Below are 20,293 nucleotides of genomic sequence, written 5' to 3'. Positions count from 1 at the left end.
CTTCAAGTTTGTGTCTCCCTCTTTCTCTGCCCCTTCCCCACTCACACTCTGTCTCTCTCAAAAATAAATAAACATTAAAAAATAATAATAAAAACAAGTAAATAGGAACTGTAAATGATCGTGGGAGGGAATAGACAAAATAAAGTTAGTAAGAGAGACCTGGGTTTAGCTACGTGACCTGGCAGGTTCATGATAACCGCTTAAGGAGACTACCTATTTACTATGAAGTAACGTAGGTACCATCTTTTCTTTTATCCATATTCCCCTCACCCCCCAATGAAGACTATATCAGATAAAAACAGTCCTACATAATGAAGATGCTGATGAACTGTTCTTCACAAGAAATGAAAACAAAAAGTAATGCGGCTAAAACAGAAGTTTTTACTGGATATAAAAGAAAAAAAAATTCTATGGATAAAAAGACAATACACATTCTATATTCCAAAAGAACATTCAGAAGACAATTTATAATTGCTTTGTAGAATTTTCTATCTGCAAACCTCTGAACCAAATACACATTTTTTTAAGTCTAATAATTACACAGGACTGAAATTTCAATACCTTTTACTAGAAGGCTAGTAGAAGAAAGAGTCCTGATAAGCAATTAGTTTCTAAGGCACATATTTTCTTAACACTTTCGTATTCTGGAATGAGAATGTGTCTTAAAAGCAATATCAAGTTTCAGCTGAATTGGCAACTTTTTCCTTAGGACATAAAATAATTATTGGCATCTTAAATTTGATAAAATATATTACCCTTAACCCACTGTAGGATACCATACTGCAATTTAGGAGTGGTTCTCATAACTGTGATGTGCAGTACACACACAAAATCAATTCCACTTTTGGTTTACTTTCAAAGGAACATAATCTGAATGAAATTCCATCTCTGACATGTTATAATTCACTGAAGCCAAAGGCTTTTGTTATTCATCATCTTCTCATTTAAACAGCTCCTTATTTCCTAGATTTGACCATATCACAGCATCATGTTCCTCAAAACCTAATACAGTAAAAGTTTGCATATATAAAAAGTATTGTATAATTTTACTCTGATTCTTCACAGCAGCACCTTTAAGATAAGTCTTCTAGTTTTAGGAATGTAAAAAAAGGAGTTTCTAATCATCTAACAATAATTTCCAAAAGGCAAATGGCAGCTATAATACTCCTTTAATATTCTTTCCCACTAGCGTACCCACAGCATTTTTAAGTATCAGAAAATCAAGAATTAAAGCTTCAATGAAGTTACCACATAACAAATGAGTAGGGAGGGGCAGAGGGGCTCCATAAGAAAAACTAGAGAGAATATAGCTTATTCAATGAATTCACATTACTTTGGTGGAATCATCATCATTTTGCTATATACACATTTAATAGATAAGGTAGACACAGAGAAATATAATGATTTTCCTAAAACAAATGAACATCAGATCCAACTTCTGGCCTGAAATAGGAGGACACATTCAAAGGAAAACAAAAACACATTAAAATAAGATTTATACACTCCATGTTAACTAACTAGAATTTAAATAAAAACTTGGGGAAAAAAAGATTTACATAAAATAATACTTAAACTATATCTTCATACAAATGTTCTTATATTTGAAATTAACAAATTTAATTTTTAAATAGAAAAGGCACTGGCATCAAGGATGTATGTATGTATGTATGTATGTATGTATGTATGGTAAAGGACATTCCAAAACAATAATGATGGAAGTACTTTTTTGAAAGGCAATTTAGCAATTACTTCTTTTAAAAATGTATCTTAAGGGGGAGCCTGGGTGGCTCAGTCAGTTAAGCATCCGACTTAGGCTCAGGTCATGATCTCAGTTTGTGGATTCAAGCCCCACGTCAGGCTCTGTGCTGACAGCTTAGAGCCTGGAGCCTGCTTCGGATTCTGTGTCTCCTTCTCTCTTTGGCCCTCCCCCACGTGTGCTGTCTCTCAAAAAAAAAATATGTAAAACAAAAAAATTAAAAATGTATCTTAAGGAAATATACAAAACTAAAGTTCAAAGATGCCAATTCATAACAATGTTTATGGTGACTTAAATGTCTAAAATGGAGAATTTATTAAATAACAATCGCATAGTCAAAGAGTAGAATATATGGCAGCTATTTCAAACACTGCAGAAATCCATCAAACAATATGAAAATAATTTCACAATGTACTCTCTGGAAAGATGATCCTTTTATGGGGAAAGAAGAGGAGCCAGGTATAGAGTTCCTGGCCAATAATTTAATCAATTGTGCTTAAGTTGTGAAGCCTCAAAACAAAACAAACAAAACCCAAAATGGGGGGACTCAGAGAGCTTCCAGGCTGGTAACATCCCTAAACACCAAGGGGACAAATGCACCTGTGTGTGGGACCTTCCTGACTTCACCCCATGCATCTCTTCCATCTGGCTGATCTGGAGTTATATCCTTTTTTTTTTTTTTATAAGAAAAGGGGTAATCAAGTAGTAAACAAAATATTTTCCTGAGTCCCGTCAGCCGCTTTAGCAAATTAATTGAACAGGAGGAGAGCACCATGGGAGCCTCTAATTTATAGCCAATCTTTAGCACAGATGACAACCTGGCCTTGCAGTTAGTGTCTGAAAGGGTGGGGAGATAATGTTATGGGTCTGAGGCTTTTACGTATGGGAAATGACACTATCTCCAGGTAGTTAATAGTGTCAGAAGTGAGTAACTGAGTTAAACTCTATGACACCCAGCTGGTGTCTGAAAAGTGTTTAATGTGGGAAAACTTCACAAACATTTGTTAGTCAGCGGTGCCAGTAGCGAAGTATTCCATGAAGAAAGTGTTAAAAGTAGAGGAGGTACACAAGGGAGTGTTTTTCCTCTTTTCCTCTTACATTACAGTGTACAAACAAGCCTTTTAATCTATTATACTTCTATTCTTCTCTGATAAAGGTGTCAACTTTCTTTGTTATTATGATCCTTCCAATAAAACTTCATTAGTGCACAAAAGGTAAAAAAGGAGAGCACAAAAGTTCCTAGATACTTGCTTATAATCAGATAATTTAATAGTCCATTTCAGCGCACATGAAGATGCCATACCTTTAAGTAAAGAGAGGATTACTACTTTCTAATCAAAAGTTAAAAACAACATAGCAGAGGGACGTCTGGGTGGATCAGTTGGTTGAGTGACTGACTCTTGGTTTTGGCTCAGGTCATGATCTCATGGTTCATGAGTTAGAGCCCCACACTGGGCTCTGTGCTGACAGAGCAGAGCCTACTTGAGATTCTTTCCCTTCCTCTCTGCCCCTCTCGCATTCTCTCTCTCAAAATAAATAAATAAACTTAAAAAAAAAAAATAGCAGAAAAACATAGTAAAAACATCACTACACAAATACCTAAATATTTTAAACTACAACTTACCATACAACGAATATTCTGCTTCCTGACCGGTGTCACTCTCACTGGAAGTTGACGTGAGGCTGGTGGTTAAAGTATTACTTAAGGACTGACCAACTGATAAAACTGTTGTTGCTGTGGCTACATTGCTGCTGCTAGTCACACTGGATGTTGACATTGTCACTGTTGATGTGGTACCAGGTGTGGTCAAATTGGGGAAACTCTGAGCACCCATAAGAGGAGAAGCTAAAGATAAAAAATGAAGCAAATCAGTACAACAGATGAGGCTGTATAAACCTTAGAAAAAACTTGGTTGTATATTTAGAAAAAAAGTATGAGATCGTGAAACACTAATTATTTAAGGCTGAAAAGCAACAACTTTGGGAACCCAACTGAAATCCAACTAAAAGTCCTTGTTTTTACAGCCCTGTTATTTTCAAGAAATTAAGCTCTGCTTTTTTAAAAAGGGAAACAGGCAATCAATTAATTCCCAATGTTTTCCAAAAGAATTACTTTGACTTGTTAACTTAAATTAGAATTAAAGAACTTTTAGAAAATAGTAGCAATTAAGGACCTAAGGAAAAGTTAAACCAGTGTGATGCTCTGATTTCAGCTATGATAAAATTTAATAGTCCTCTATTTCCTCATACAGCTGAAGTTCACAATTTATCACAGAAAAGTGAAAAACAGAAGTGTGTTATTGTTTCATCCTTTCAGACTAAGAGGTTCTTTATCATACCTGATCTGAATTCTTAAGAGAATTAATTGTAGAACTTAAGTCCATAATCCTGAAGTGCTAAATTTGACATGGTTGTATGTAACACGGTTAATGATCTAGTTCACGACTGCAGCCAGAACCCACTGAACAAGAAACCCTACTTTGCATCACTCAGGGAGGAAAAACCATTGGGTTCCATAAGGAAAAGCTCACTTACTTGCTGTGCTCATCACATTCCTCCCCAAAGTATTAGTGTTGTTATCACTGCTGCTTCGGCTTAGATTCATGTTGTTCGTGGCATTAGTCCGTGCTATGTTTGCCACTCTCCTTACAAAACTCTCCAAGCTAGATGTTTCTCTTGAGGACAGATTAGGTACACTTGCACTAGAGCTCATAGGGGCCCCAGCAGCCAACAAAGAACTCACTGACAGTCTGTTACTTGCTGAAGAACTAAGGGGTCGTTGTGAAGCTGCTTCTTTATTAGTTAACTCAGACACTGAACTAACATCAGGAGAACTAACACTAACAATTCCCATGGATATTGCACTAGACTCCCCAGGAGTACGAACAGAACTATCAGGGCCTAACTTTCTTTCAGCATTTTCACTTCCCGTTTCCGCGGTTAAGGTGCTGGTGCTTGCACTGGATGATGACCCTACTTCTGTTTGAGGGACGTTTTCAGCAGATGAAAGAACAACAATTGGTTCATGGACATCAGCTCCTGAAACTATACTGTGTTCCATTACAATTTCTGATCTCCGTTCCGTTTTGGTCGAACCCAAGCTGATGTCGCTGCTACTGGCCACGCTACACACAGAACTGCTGCTTCCTTTTCTACTTGAGGAGCCTGCAGCAGCAGATGTCTTGTCTGGACAGTTGTTTTTCACCAAGCTGCTCCATGATTGCGTTGTGCCTGAAACAGTGGATGAAACAGGTTTGGGTGATGCCACTGTATCAGGGTCGTACCCTGGTGCAAGCTTGAGGTCAAATTTTCCTTCTGCGCCCATACGGTAAGAGTTTGAGCCACCAGCATCCCAGGTGACATCAATCCAGCCTGGAAAGGGACAGGAGTTTGTGAGACCCAGCAGAAAGCAGATAGGAGCGTGTCAGACAGTAGCTCCACAATATGGGATCAGCTTTTCATCAGTGCTGCACTTCTCTGAATTCCTATAGTCATTTAAGGTCTGCCAACTAAAATTAAATTCTTCCTTTTATTTCTCTCATTTCTGAACTGCTTGCTCTGCTGATATCTGAAAACAATGTTTAAGGGTCATGTTTACATCTACGGGGTTATCTTTTAAGGGGAAGAACTGTTAAAAACCATAAAAAGATGGATATAAATAGTGAAATACTGCAAGATCAGTTAAGTAGAGATGAAATCTAAATTGCTAAATAGAACTAAGTAGTAGAATGTTCTTTACAGAAAAAGTTCTGACTTACCATTAATTTTTAAGTTTGGGCTAAATCCTAATAATTGACAAAATATCCATATATCACTGTTTAAATTTTAGGTCACTAGCTCAAATAACACTAAGTCAGCATTTCAATTGTGTTCTCAAAGTTCAGTGGTTACTTAGTTTTCTTATGATTAGGTTTAATAAATTTGAAAAAGCACAGAAAATTCTAAAACCAAATTTTTAAAGTATGCTAAGCTCTTTTACTAGAACCTATAAGCTAAATCTAATAATGTGTAAAGAACTAATGAATAGTTCATTATTCATACATATTATACATGATATTCAATGTATATTTACTTGTACTTGTAAACAGTACTTGTTCTTTTTAAAAAAAAAAACACAACAGTAATTAACTTCCAAGAGCAGTAAAATAAATTGTCTATTAGAAAGGAAAATAATAAAAATTTTACAATCTTACTTTAGTATTATAAGCTAACTACTTTAAGGGAAAAACACAACACATGAAAAACAAATGTACTTTTAAAAATATAACCAGTCTTTATAAAGTTTGAAATTATTTCATCCATACAGGCAGGTACCCCCATGCATGTGCAGATGTGCACATACACATAACAAATCCATGTATATTTTTGGTGACAGGCTCAGAGGGGTATAAGTAATACTAAATTACCTGTGGAGAGTACATGCATAGGAGTTCTAGGAGATGAAAACTACCTGCTCCAAATCTACATCATCTAGTTTTGATGAGATTTCAATTGCCTCTATTTATTCTATATGCAGAAGTAACTTCTGAAGAACCAACATGTAACTATCTCTTCTGCAAAATGGAACAGTGTGAATAAAGGCTCAAAAACGTATCCCAATCCCAAATAAAATTAACATTTATATTGCATTTATCAGTCTAAAACTATACTGATAATTTACTTCATAATAATTTTCATGATCTACAATTGTATATTTATCAGTTTCAGTCAGAAGGCAGGGGATCATACATTTTTAGGGATCAGCGTATATTTGAAGTCCAACAAAGTACCTTTACATCGTAGGCACCCACATTTGTAGAATATGTGAAAAAAAAATGGATGGTCCTACTGACACATAGACTCTTTACAAAGGATTTAATTGATATAATGTGGAAAATAAATTTTAAATGTGAACTATTCATATTGAGAATGTAATTAAATTGCTATCTAAGGGGAACCAAGAAAAGGCATATACATACTATCCATAAATTCATAGTTACAAAACTCTGGGCTCCCACTATGCCCGAAAGATAGGTAAAAAGATAATTAGTAATTAACTAGCCATATTAGAAATAGTTTGTTCAGGGGTGCTTGGCTGGTTTGGTTGGTGGAGCGTGCAACTCTTGATTTCAGGGTTGTGAGTTTGAGCCCCATGTTGGATGTAGAGATTACTTAAAAGTAAAATTAAAAAAGAAAAAGAGGAGGAGCAGGAGGAGGAGGAGGAAGAAGGAAGGGAGGGAAGGAGGGAGGGAAGGAAATGGTTTATTTATAAGCTAAGTACTCTCTCTGACATAAAGGTTTTCATGTGAGACTAAATAAGAATAGCCACCTTAGTCAGCTGCAACTCTAAACCTTTACATTGGATCAGCAAAAATAAGCTTTTCTTACATACTAAATTCTAAAATTAAGATTCCCATTTTCCTAGGCAGTTGCTTCAGCTGACTGCAGCCTGAGAAACCACATTCATATAGCCCTAACTAGCTAACACACTTAATTGCCCAAACAATTTAGAAGTAATAGAATATTAATAGCGTATTATCAAGATGTCTAAAAAACAACATTTAAAATTTCTGGGTTGAAGGTACTACTGTCTTCTCAACTATTAATGGTTTTTATGAACTTTGGCAGTTACATGTACATTCATTCACTGTAAACCTGCTATAACGGCAATGATTTGCAATACAGTATAACTATATAGAAATACGTAGTAAAGTAATTCAAGTAATAGAATTTTAAAAACAATAAAATCAAGAGTTTATTTAGGTAAATAAACGCCTGTTATCTCACAGAACATGAGTGTATTAAGATATTAAGTGTTTATTCATTCTCCTAAGCACCGTCACCTTTATTATAGCTCTTTAAATATTTGGTGTAAGTTAAGAATATGAACATTTTACTTTTTGTTTTTAATGCCATGCAAAATTATTAAGAACACACTACTAGCTAGGCAAAGTATCTGCTAATAAATCAGCCTTTTAACTTATAAGGAAAAAATTAGCCATTATGAGTTGCTTCTGGGAGTTAAGAACAATTGATTAAGTGGATATGGACTTCTCTAAAATCCACAGCACCAAAGGTTTAAAATGAACTTGATTTAGAAGTGCCTGGGTGGCTCAGTCAGTTAAGTGTCTGACTCTGACTCATGTCATGATCTTACAAACGGGGTTCATGAGTTCAAGCCCTGCATCAGGCTCTATGCTGACAGCTCCGAGCCTGGAACTTGCTTTATTTTATGTCTCCCTATCTCTCTGCCCCTCCCCCGCACTCGCTCGCGCGCTCTCTCTCTCTCTCTCAAAAATAAACAAATGTTAAACAAATTTTTAATGAACTTGATTTAAACAGCCCTTACCTTATAAGATATCAAAGTTTAAAGCCAAAGAAATATTAGTAGACTGAGAAACTAACAGTCCACAGTTATAAACGGTATCTTATAATCTACTAATAAATGAAGAGGCTACAATTCTCATTCTTTATTGAAAAATAGTAAGTAGAAATGTTACTACTTTTTCTTCGAGTGAGAGTATAAAAAATTACTGCCTGATTCCCATGAGGCTAACAAGAAAAATGTAAGCGATTAAAGACCAATGGAAACGTAAGAATAATAGACTAAAAAACAAAAAGCAAAACACGTGTCTTTAGAATAGTCAACTTATACTAGCTTATTAATCACTTCAAAATATTAGCACTAAATTTCAAATCAAAACAGAAAATAAAATTTTCCCTTAATACTAAGTAAACGACTTTTTCATTTTTAATGTTCTTCTATATAGTGCTCAGACATACATACAATTTATAAACTATCCCAAAACAACAAAAGAAAAACAGTGTTACGTAATATTCCATTTTAACACCACAAATGCTGAGTACCTACTCACCATTATGCAGTTCTCCTGTGACGGTACCTTCCCCCTGTGGGCTGCCATCCTGATCTCGCCATTTCCAATCTAGCCCTCTGATCACACGCGCCCCTGGAACCATGTATTTCAGAACCTGGGAGCGTACCAGACGTCTCTGTCTTCTAAGATTAGCTTCTGCTTCCTTAGCTGCTTTTCCTGTAAAATAGAAATTAGAGAAATATCGGGGCGCCTGGGTGGCTCAGTTAGTTATGAGTCCAACTTCGGCTCAGGTCAGTTATGTGTCCAACTTCGGCTCAGGTCATGACCTCACGGTTCGTGGGTTCAAGTCCCGTGTCAGGCTTTGTGCTGACAGCCAGCTCAGAGCCTGGAGACGGTTTCAGAGTCTGTGTCTCCCTCTCTCTGACCCTCCCCTGCTCGTGCTGTCTCTCTCTCTCTCTCAGAAATAAATAAAAACATTTAAAAAAAATTTTTTTTAAAGAAATATAAACAAGTCACTTCTTACACATAGAATTGTTCTAGTAAGTGAAAAACCTGCTATCATCTCTTTACCTAGCTGGTCTTCACATACTCCATTTACAGTGCCATAAAGTTCAAATCCAGACAGTGACAGGTAGTGGGTTTGTCCACTGGCATTTTTCCCCATCTGTTTAATTCTCACATGTCGCCACCCTTGTTTCTCATCCTTTGGTGGATCAAGAGGCCAGGTTGCTGTTGACCTGTGAAGGTGTTAAGAAAAACTGGTGTAATGTTTTAAAATAGATGGGGAAGATTTTTTACATAATAGAGACCTACTGAAAAACCAACTTCCACATTCAGTCTACAGTTTGTTACACAAGAAAAAAGATATAAAAGGAGAACAACAGCCATCATGAAAAGAAATTAAAAATGATGTTTAAAGGTATGCTATTAATGACTCTAACATTAAATGATTTATGATTAATAAAATCCAAAGAAATAAGACAAGAAATTTTATAAGCAACAAACTATGCTCTTATGATGAAGAATTCTTAAAAATTCTGGCAAAGTTTAAATGATACATTAAATGTTAAATTTAAAGCTTGAAAATATTATCTATTAAATGCTAATTAACTTGGATGCAAATTTAAAAACAGAAATAAATAATAAAACATGAAAAATTCTCTATTAATTCTAATGATAAGGAGTTCCTTCCATATTACATCAAATGCAGAAATTAATTTAACTCCATGCTCTATATTCCCTGCAAAATGTGCCACACTGCTCAATTAAAACTTACTAGAACTAAAACTTTTAGAACTACTTTCTGCCCTTAGAAAAATAATACATGATCAGGATGCCTGGGTGGCCCAGTCAGTTAAGGGTCTGACTCTTGGCTAAAATGAGCAAAACAGAGAACTCTAGATGCTGGCGAGGATGTGGAGAAACAGGCACCCTCCTACACTGTTGGTGGGAATGTAAACTGGTACAGCCCCTCTGGAAAACAGGGTGGAGGTTCCTCAGGAAACTAACACTAGAACTACCCTAGGACCCAGCAATAGCACTGCTAGGAATTTACCCAAGGGATACAGAAATGCTGAGGCATAGGAGCACATGTACCCCAATGTTCATAGCAGCACTCTCCACAATAGCCAAACATGGAAAGAGCCTAAGTGTCCATCCACAGATGAATGGATCAAGAAGATGTGGTTTATCTATACCATGGAATACTACATGGCAATGAGAAACAGTGAAATCTGGCCATGTGTAGCAACATGGATGGACCTTGAGGGTGTTATGCTGAGCGAAATAAGTCAGGCAGAGAAGGACAAATATCATATGTTTGCACGTATAGGAGGATTAGGAGGAACTTAACTGAGGACCATGGGGGAGAAGAAGGGGGTAAATGGTGGGGGAAAGGGAGAGAGGCAAACCATGAGAGAGTCTTGAATGCTGAGAACTTTTTGAGGGTGGGGGGGGGGTGGGGGGGGGGGGGGGGGGGAGATGGGCATGGAGGAGGGCACCTGTGGGGATGAGCACTGGGTGTTACATGGAAATCAATTTGACAATAAACTATTTGTAAAAAAAAAAAAAAAAAAAAAAAATCTAAATTGAAAATCTACTTAAAAAAAAAGTGTCTGACTCTTGATTTCATGATGTTACAGTTATAAGATTGAGGCCCAAGTTGGACTCTGTCCTGGACATGGAGCCTGCTTGAGATTCTCTCTCTTCTCTTCGTATGCCCCTCCCTGTAACCCCTCTCATTCTCAAAAAAAAAAAAAAAAAAAAAAAATCCTAAAAAAATAATATATGATCAATCTATAAAATTTAGAAAAAGAGACACATTAAAAAAAACTTTAAGTCAGCCACAATTCTATAACCAGCAATAGCTACTGTTAACTTGTGTACATATATTATGTACATATATGAAGAGTTTAGTAAAAAACTAATTCCATTTTTTTTTGTTTTTATTAGTGTGCTATATATACACATATATATCAATTTCTTTTTAAGTAAATAGGCTCAATGTTCTACAGATGTTTCACCTAAAGCTGTTAAAGTTCTGGTAAAATTATTATTTCAAAGTTTTAATATTTAAATTATACTATCAAGTGATATTTTTAAAAAGAAAATCTTTCTTCAACATTCTGTAAAGAAGAGAGCTCTAAGGGTATACAGTTGCAGAAATAAACAAAGCTCTTTACTGAGTGTTTCAATTTGCAAAGACTCCTCAACTAACCCTGGTTCATTGAGACTGCAGTCATCAACATGGGTATACAAAGAAGTCCAGTTCTGTCCATCTTTGGATACCTGGAAAACCCAATTTCTCAGTGCAGACCTTCCATAACCACGAGCATGACGAAGTGTATACGCTGATGGTATCACCCAGAGACCCAGATCTATGGCAAACCAGGCATTCTTATCATCATTGCTGTGGCAATTTAAAGCTGAATTATCACGACTTAGTATGTCTTCTAAGCGGCCATAAGGTAGATTTCTTCCTTCTGATGATGTTACTACTACAAGTCCATAAGCAGCTGGATTCACCCATTCATATGCAGTTCTAAATAAAAGAAAAAAAATTAAGTGGTTAACACTATTAAAATATTCTATTTGTTCATATTAGTTTTCCACATAAAACTTACCAATTTTTTAAAATCCTACAACTGGCAATTTAGAGTTTTTCTTCATAAAAAGTGAGATAGCCTTAAACTTAATCTGTAAAACAAAAATTCCTTAAACTGAAAGACACTCAGAGTAATTAATCATTTTATTCTACTACCAAGAATTTTTTGCCAGGTGAATATTTTCACTCTACATTAAATAGCATGACTTACTTGGCATTTGTCCCAATCCAGTAAATGATTCCATTTTCATCAAAATCATGCTGGTGCCGAAATATAAAATTTTGGCCTTCTCTTAATTTTCGAACAAAAACAAATGAAGATCGGTCAAAATCATACCACTGCTTTGCTACCTACACCAAAGAAAATACAGAAGACACTCACCTTAACAGGGCTTTTTTCAAAAGCATTCCCCACTTTTTCCTATCCCTTTCATGTGACTTATTTTATTATGACAAATACTCACAAAATGGAATTACTAGGGCAAAGTGTTATTACCCTAACTCTACACACATATTTCCCTAACTACTTTTCTAAAGGATTAAACCACAGTAGAAAATGCCTTGAAATTCATCACAGCCTTGCCAAAAACTCACCATTTTTAAGAGATACTGTTCCAGAGATTCCACTGTAGCTAAGGGTTCCATCTTCAACATCCTGCCAGTCCTGTCAATCAATGCAGTTTCACCAGGTGCACGTTCCAACCGAAATCTTAATCTTCTTGTAAGTATCTGTGCAAAAATGACCAAAATGCTTCAGAAAATACATTGCTTTTTTCTTGGAATTACAAAAGTGAGACATGTTTTCAATAGTAATTGAGAATTATAAAAGTGCAACCATAAAAGAAAGGTCAATGTCTATTTTCTATTAATTTTTTCTTTTTTTTCTTTTTTTAATGTTTTATTATTTCTGAGAGAGAGAGGCAGTGTGAACAGGGGAGGGTCAGAGAGAGAGGGAGATACAGAATCTGAAACAGGCTCCAAGCTCTGAGCTGACTGTCAGCACAAAGCCTGACACGGGGCTCAAACCCGCGAACCGTGAGATCATGAACTAAGCCGAAGTCAGACGCTTAATCGACTGAGCCACCCAGGTGCCCCTAATTTTTTCTTTAAAGGACCACTGAGTAAGTGATACTAGCTTCCAAGAAAGAAACAAAGTTAACTATGTACTCAGAGAATTTCTAAACAACTTCAAATATATATGGTTTGAATAAATCACAAAACAACTTAACAGAAGTAATGCATTTTTTACAAGTTGCAATTTTCCAGGTAAGAAAAGTAGCTAGAATATATCAAACAATCAATGACTAATAATTTTTTTAAGGTAGATTCTATGCCCAATATGGGGCTTAAACTCATGACCCTGAGATGATGAGTTACATGCTCTACCAACTGAGCCAGCCAGGTACCCCATGGCTAATCAACTTTAAAAAACACAAGATAGCTTTCAATCCAATGTATTTTAGTAAGCAAGTATGAAACTAGTAATTTAGGTAGCTTCACTGCTGTTTAAACCTTAACTAGTTCCTACAGAGACATAATCAAATACTTATATGGACACATGGGTAGCAATTTAGACTGAAAAATAAACATAGGGCATACTACTAGCTATCCTTTTTACTTTGCACAGTCTCCTAAAATGAGAAGTGCATAATAAAAGATGTTGGTGCTCCTAGGACTGTATAAGCAGGAGAATTTCCAGTCACTGAGACTTGCTTCTGACTCATTCACTTATCAAGGATAAAGCTTTCAAAGCATGCACTGGGGCACCTAGCTAGTTCAGTCAGTAGAACATGCAACTCTTGATCTTGGGCTTATAAATTTGAGCCCCACGCTGGGTGTAGAGATTATTTAAAAATTGTTAAAAAATAATAAAATAAATAAAAAGATGTGCCACAAAGGCCCTTACTCCACTTTACTACTCTATCTAAAATAAAACACAAAGTAGACCTTGACATTGTGTTTAATCTAACACCATGTCAGGCACACTAACATACTGTAACTCCCTGGACAAGCTCTCTAACATGGGAATCTAGTGGCTTTGGTAACACTATGGAGTTCTTGGGGGTATGGCAAGATTTTTGCCCTAGTATGCATTGTCTTGGCAAATACAGATTCTTAGTCACTTATAAAAGGCTCTATTCCATGCAGTCCAAGCAGAATAGACTGGATAAAGGCAAGATGCAGGCAAAATGACCAGCTGAGGAATTCTAAAGTAACCTACAGAAGATGTAACTTCTGTTTATTCCTATCTGTATACCAGATGCTAAGAAAAGAATAAAGGAATGAATGAATGTGAATGTCAACTAAAAACCATTTAGGAAAATAACAAACATTTTATAAAACCCATGACAGATTTCCCACAGAATCAATATGAATAGCTAAGGAAGGCCATTAAAGGCTTTAACCAATGACATAAAAAAAAAGGAAAAAAAAAACTGTCTTTAAGTATTCTTACACTTTTCTCATCTGCTGATAAGCATAGAAAGAACTTAACCCATAATTCTAAAACTAAAGGACCCATTTTTTTTCCTTGCCTTTTCCACTGATGGTCTTTTTCCAGTTACCCCCCCATCAAATATGATTTATTACTTACAATAAACATTTATTGAAAATCCATAGTGATTTGATTAAATAAAAAATTGAAAAATTAATAATTCAAGAAACATTATAAAATAATCAAGTGGCTTTAGGGTTACAGTCTTTATTTTTTTTTTTTTAATTTTTTTTAATGTTTTTATTTATTTCTAGGAGAGAGAGAGAGACAGTGTGAGCAGGGGAGGGTCAGAGAGAGAGGGAGTCACAGACTGAAACAGGCTCCAGGCTCTGAGCTGGCAGTCAGCACAGAGCCCGACACGGGGCTCGAACCCACGAACCGCGAGATCATGACCTAAGCGAAAGTCGGATGCTTAACCGACTAACCCACCCAGGCGCCCCTAGGGTTACAGTCTTTAATGAGTAAGCAGAATCATTACAGACTGCTCCTAAATGTATTCAGCAGTAACAGTGCCTGCGTTTTTCTTGGTTACCTGCAGATTATATGTGGATCCAGGTGTATCATACAAATGGAGAGGTAGACGTTCAATAGATTCTAGTACAGCTATTAACTTCCGAATTAATGCAACTGCTGGTCGACTACAAAGAAAAAAAAAAAATTGTTCAGAGTGTTTATAAAATTTCATACGCAAGTTTATAGAAAAACTGGAGTAACCAACCTTATGTAGACACCTACTTTATGAGCACAAAAAAACAAATTTAATTTTCTATTAGACTATATCTAAGCAAGCAAAGATACTCTCATAATGCCATTTCCTTCATTTAAGAATAAAATATTTCAGGGCACCTGGGTGTTTCAGTTAGTTAAGCATCTTACTCTTGATCTCAGCTCAGGTAAGTACCTCAGGGTCACGAGACCAAGCCCTGCACTGGCTCTGTGCTGAGTGTGGAGACTGCTGGGGATTCTCTTTCCCTCTCTCTAGAAGTCCCTACCTGCCTTGCATGTGCATGCTCTCTCTCTCTCTCTCTCTAACTCACACACACACACAATCAATCAATAAACAAATAATAAAGTATTTCATTTCACTTGCAAGATTTATCAACTGCATTCAAAGTAGACATGCAATTTAAAATTTAAACAATTTTATTATATAATATTTGATACATATAAAAATACACAAAGCAGAAAATTTTTGAAAATGGTATTATTTGTTAGCAAGGCAACACTGGTGTAATGTTTCTGGAAAATAACAATTTGTATCAAGAATGCTTAAAGACCATTTATAATCTTTAACTCTTAAATCTTTCACCACTTAAAGGAATTTATGTAAAAAGATGTTTCCACTGAGACAAGTATATTTTAATATTAGCAATAATTTCTACAAAGCTAAATGTTTAACTACTGCAATGTTTCAATAAATTACCATACACTGGGTAACTCATTTAAAGTAGTACCCAAAATTAATGAAATGAATTTCATTTGTTATTTTAAAAATTCAATCACATTCAAAAATAAATTGAGTATTAAAATGAACCTTCATCAACCCAAGACCCAGCTTCAACAAATATCTACTAATATCTAATTGATTTCTATCTATATCCCCACCCATTTTTCTCTGTCCAATATATTGTGAAGAAAATGCCAGAGAACATACTTCACCCAGAAATATTTTGAGAATGTATCTCTATACAGAATTCTTAAAAAAACAAAACTCTTCTCATTATCACACCTAAAAATGAATTAACAATTACTACTTAATACCATCAAATACTTAATCAGTGTTCAAATTTTCAGTTATATATTAAAGAGATATCTAATTCCTTTTTCAATTTTTTATTTAACTGTAGCTGACACACAGTGTTACATTCATTTCAGGCATAGAAGGAGGCATTTAATTTTATTAAACTGACTGGTTAGCTGCATTCCTAGCAGACATGTAAATTCTCTTATTCCATAAGATTAAAAAATGCTTTAAAAAGAGCTTTAAAAATCTTACCTACTATTATACATTTAAAATATAAAATTACACTACTTATTAAATTTAAAAGTTCCTATTTTGTATATAAGCACTATATATTAGACTCTACTTTAAAAGAAGTATACCAAGTTTCAAAAACTGCAAACATCAAATTAAAAGAAATTGGTGATTTACCTTTCATCATCTTCATTTTCACTAAAGGCTGTTTTAAAAACGTTTATTCTTTCTACCAGTTGACTACAATCCTGTTTCATATCTAAATCCATGCTCTAAAAAAAATTAAAAAGGTACAAAAAATGTCTTAGGGCTTTTACCAAAATTTATCACAAACACATGCTACAAAGATGAGTATTAATACTGTATATTACAAAACTATCAATAGAATCTAGTGAAATCATTATTTTTCTTTCAATTAAATTCTTTTTAGTTTATGACTAGTGGACCACAGCTAAGAGATTTTTTTTCCTTCCTGAATGTTATATAATGGGTAACAATTATACTGCTAAATCAGCTTTTCCCAAAGTGTAGTAGGCAAGGTGATTTTTCAGATTACTAACAAATGAACATTTGGCATTTTAACAATATTATATACTTTAATTAGCATTACAAAATATGTAACTGGTATACTAAAACAATGATTTCACTAAGTGATATAATGTTATAATCAATAGGTGTTAATAAAAATGCAAAGGTAAAATTAATGAATGGAATATACAACTTTACAGAATTTTAAGAGTGTATCACCACATGTAGTGATTAAGAGCAAAAGCTAGGGGTGCCCGCGTGGCTCAGTCAATTGAGTGCCCGACTCCTGATTTCATTATTTTTTTAATGTTTTTTATTTATTTCTGAGAGACAGAGAGACAGCGGGAGCAGAGGAGGAGCAGAGGAGGGTCAGAGGGAGAGTGAGACACAGAATTGGAAGCAGGCTCCAGGCTTTGAGCTATCTGTCAGCACAGAGCCCGACGCAGGGCTCGAACCCAGAAACCATGAGATCATGACCTGAGCCGAAGTTGGACACTTAACTGACTGAGCCACCCAGGTGCCTGGCGACTCCTGATTTCAGCTCATGCCATGGTCTGGCGGTTCATGAGATCTCGAGTTCTGCACTGAGAACATGGTGCCTGCTTGGAAGTCTCTCTTCCCCTCCCTTCATGCCTCCCTTTCTCTCTCTGTCTCTCTCTCTCAAAATAAATTAAAATGTTTTAAAAGAAGAGCAAAAACTACAGTGGAAAATAGAATTGAAATAGAAGGAAACTTTCACTTTTCATATTTTTGTCATCAGAATTTGTTACAGTAAGTATACATGGTATGTTTTGTTAAGGAAAAATTTTTATCGCAATAAAGAGATATTAAAGGTAGACTAAATTGTAGAGACACTTAAGGTTATAGCAAATACTTGTCAAATATTCAGAGTAACTTTCTAAACAGTCGTGGCTCATAAACTAATTTTATGAAAATAATCTAAGTACTTATGAAGATCTACAGACTAACTTCATTTTAAAAAGCAATCAGAGCAGTGAATAATGTTAAAACTTAGACTAAAGTAAGTGTTTTGTTAAACAACACCTAGAACAAATTCTAACTGGGAAACTCAAAAATCTGAAAAGATTCAATTACTGAATTCAACTGGCTCAAACTAATGACACAACATAAAGGGAAGGCTAGAGAAATTATAAATAGTAACATGTATTAACTCAGTTTTTAAATATTTCTTGACAAAACAAACACTGCTCTGCCAGAAAGTACAGTTACCAGTAATTTTTTAAACTAGATAGTCTGTTCTGTGCTACTTTGAAAACTTACATTGTTTAAAACGGTAAGAAGAGCTTGCACCAATCCACTACTGCACATTTCATACGGTGAAATTGTATTTTCATCCTTCAAAAGTACAATTAGATTTTCTAAAGCTGTCTTCATTAAATCTCTCCAAGTGTTCTCACTCTCAATACACTAAAAGAAAAAAAATTTAATGAAAACAATCAAAAAAATAAACAGGTTGTAACATATTTAATTTACCACAGTATTAATTGCCAAGAAAATAAATCAGATATTAAGCAAGAAGTACAGATTCTTACTGTAAATTTATCTGTACCACGGTCAGAAAACATTTTTTAAGGGCCAACTATAAATATTTTAGGCTTTACAGGCTATATGGCCTCTGTCACACCTAGTCAATTCTGCCCTACAGCCACCAAAGCAGTCACAGACAACATGCAAGAGAGAGCATGGTTGTAAGCAATAAAATTGCTTTTGGATACAGTCATTATTATATATAATTTTCATGTATCAGAAAATACCAGTCTTCTAATTTGTTTTCAACCATTTAAAAATGCAAAAATCATATTTACCTCACCATCCCATAAAAAAATAGGTGGCAGGTCAAATTTAGCCTGTGTATGACAATTTGCTGACCCCTAGGCAGTACCCAGAATATAAAAGAGAAAAACTAAACAAAGAACAATGTGGGCCATAAAATCCAGAGGCTAAATAGCATACTTGTCTATTTGTGTGAAGTTCCCAAGATGACTCTAATTGAGTTGCTATGTTTCTGAGCGTTACCACTACTCCACGAGGCATGCTTTCAACAGCTTTAAAGTGGTCATCATATAAATCTCGAGCCATAGTTCGTACCTACCAAATGAAAATTGCAAATGTGAATTTTTGCTACGATTAACAGTTTTAACGAAGTTTCTCTTTTATCTACCTATATGTGTGCAACTTTTAAAAAATTAAGATTTTTGCACCATTAGCAACCTACAAAAAATTATACTACTTCTCTTCATATATGTCAAAGGTTCTAATGGCTGTAAAAGTACACTAACTAGGTTAAAGCAATATCAAATAAAAGAACTCCTAATTTTAATTTCTGGTTGTTTAAACTTTATGGTCATATACCAAAGAAGAGATTAATTTAATTAAACCAACTTGAACAACCTATAAAGAACTGTGTTCTTTATAAAAGTAATCTAATTATGGTGAACCAATTAGAAAATATAAATAAGCAAAACAAAAATAAAAACAAAAACCCAAACCCAAAAAACTAAGCCATCTATATTCAATCAACCAATGCTGAACTTTTAAAATTTTTTTTAAAGATCTAATTGGCTTTTATTCAGTGATTCATGGATCAGGCAGCTTTCCATCTAGTAAATAGAAAGGAGTTCCCTCAGAGTTGAACCTTTTAACATTTTGGGGTGTATTTTAGGTTTTATTTATTTTTTCTATTTATACACACAAAGTATATATGACACTCTTATTTGCATACTTAACCATAAGGAAGAATGACTACTATCAGTTTGGGCACTATTTATCTCTCATTTACATTAATGTTATTTGAGAGAACCCATCTGTGTCCCAGGCTTAGGTATGATAAAATTCAGTACATAATAGCCTTTAAAAATATTTGCTTAGGGGCACCTGGGTGGCTCAGTCAGTTAGGTGTCTGACTTTGGCTCAGATCATCATCTTGTGGTTCATAAATCTGAGCCCTATATTGAGCTCCACAATGACAGAGCAGAGCCGGCTGGGATTCTCTCTGTTCCCGGGTAGCTCTCTGCCCTCCCCCATTTGCATGCTCTCTCTCTCAGAAACATTAATAAAACTTAAAAAAAAATTTGCTTAAATAATGTAAATTTAGGACTTATGTAATTTCATTAAAATCACAAACTAACCTAGCATAACTCTAATATAATAGAAAAAAATTCACTCCTGAAATGAATATTACTTTTTCATTCTATTTTGGTATGCCTTTCAGAATTAAAAGTAAAATAAGTTCTGAATAGTAATAAAATTTAAGAAACTACTCCTTTATAAAACAGTATTAACAAATAAAAAAGGTTAAAATTAATAGTTAAAATTATTTTTATCTAAAATCAGTATATTTTGATATGTACTACTTTCATGCCCAAGGAATACCCATATGGTCAATGAAGCTATTCTTTGATTTACTACTAATACTATTGATTTCAAGAAAGTGAGTCAATAATTACTTAATTTTCAAGAAAATGAAAACATAGGACGAGACTATGTTCTCCTTGATTTACTTTCCTTCTGTAGTGTGAAATTTCAGTACCCCGTGAGTCTAGATTTGGTTGCATAATATAACCCATAAGGAATTGCAAGAAATTCCTGAGATAGCTCAGTG

General features: G+C 34.8%; 1 protein-coding gene across 4 annotated transcripts in view; it reads right to left on the bottom strand.

The window, feature by feature from the left end:
- The window catches only part of HECTD1 (HECT domain E3 ubiquitin protein ligase 1), an 89,416-nt gene that overhangs the window by 21,335 nt on the left and 47,788 nt on the right, over positions 1 to 20,293 (bottom strand). For 2 of the 4 annotated variants that reach the window (XM_039247112.1, XM_039247113.1), the window contains exons 16-26: positions 18,646 to 18,780; positions 17,953 to 18,099; positions 16,321 to 16,415; positions 14,701 to 14,806; positions 12,269 to 12,403; positions 11,886 to 12,025; positions 11,288 to 11,611; positions 9,142 to 9,308; positions 8,611 to 8,787; positions 4,292 to 5,128; positions 3,381 to 3,602 (exon numbers count right to left, since the gene is read on the bottom strand). In XM_039247112.1, coding sequence (XP_039103043.1) covers positions 3,381 to 3,602; positions 4,292 to 5,128; positions 8,611 to 8,787; positions 9,142 to 9,308; positions 11,288 to 11,611; positions 11,886 to 12,025; positions 12,269 to 12,403; positions 14,701 to 14,806; positions 16,321 to 16,415; positions 17,953 to 18,099; positions 18,646 to 18,780 — 2,485 coding nt within the window. The remainder of the gene's footprint in view (positions 1 to 3,380; positions 3,603 to 4,291; positions 5,129 to 8,610; positions 8,788 to 9,141; positions 9,309 to 11,287; positions 11,612 to 11,885; positions 12,026 to 12,268; positions 12,404 to 14,700; positions 14,807 to 16,320; positions 16,416 to 17,952; positions 18,100 to 18,645; positions 18,781 to 20,293) is intronic. The other 2 variants (XM_039247114.1, XM_039247115.1) reach the window with 2 other exon arrangements.

Source organism: Hyaena hyaena, unplaced genomic scaffold, assembly GCF_003009895.1.
Source record: "Hyaena hyaena isolate Hyena2069 unplaced genomic scaffold, ASM300989v1 scaffold_291, whole genome shotgun sequence".
NCBI lineage: Eukaryota > Metazoa > Chordata > Mammalia > Carnivora > Hyaenidae > Hyaena > Hyaena hyaena.
This window is presented reverse-complemented; position numbering and strand designations above follow the sequence as displayed.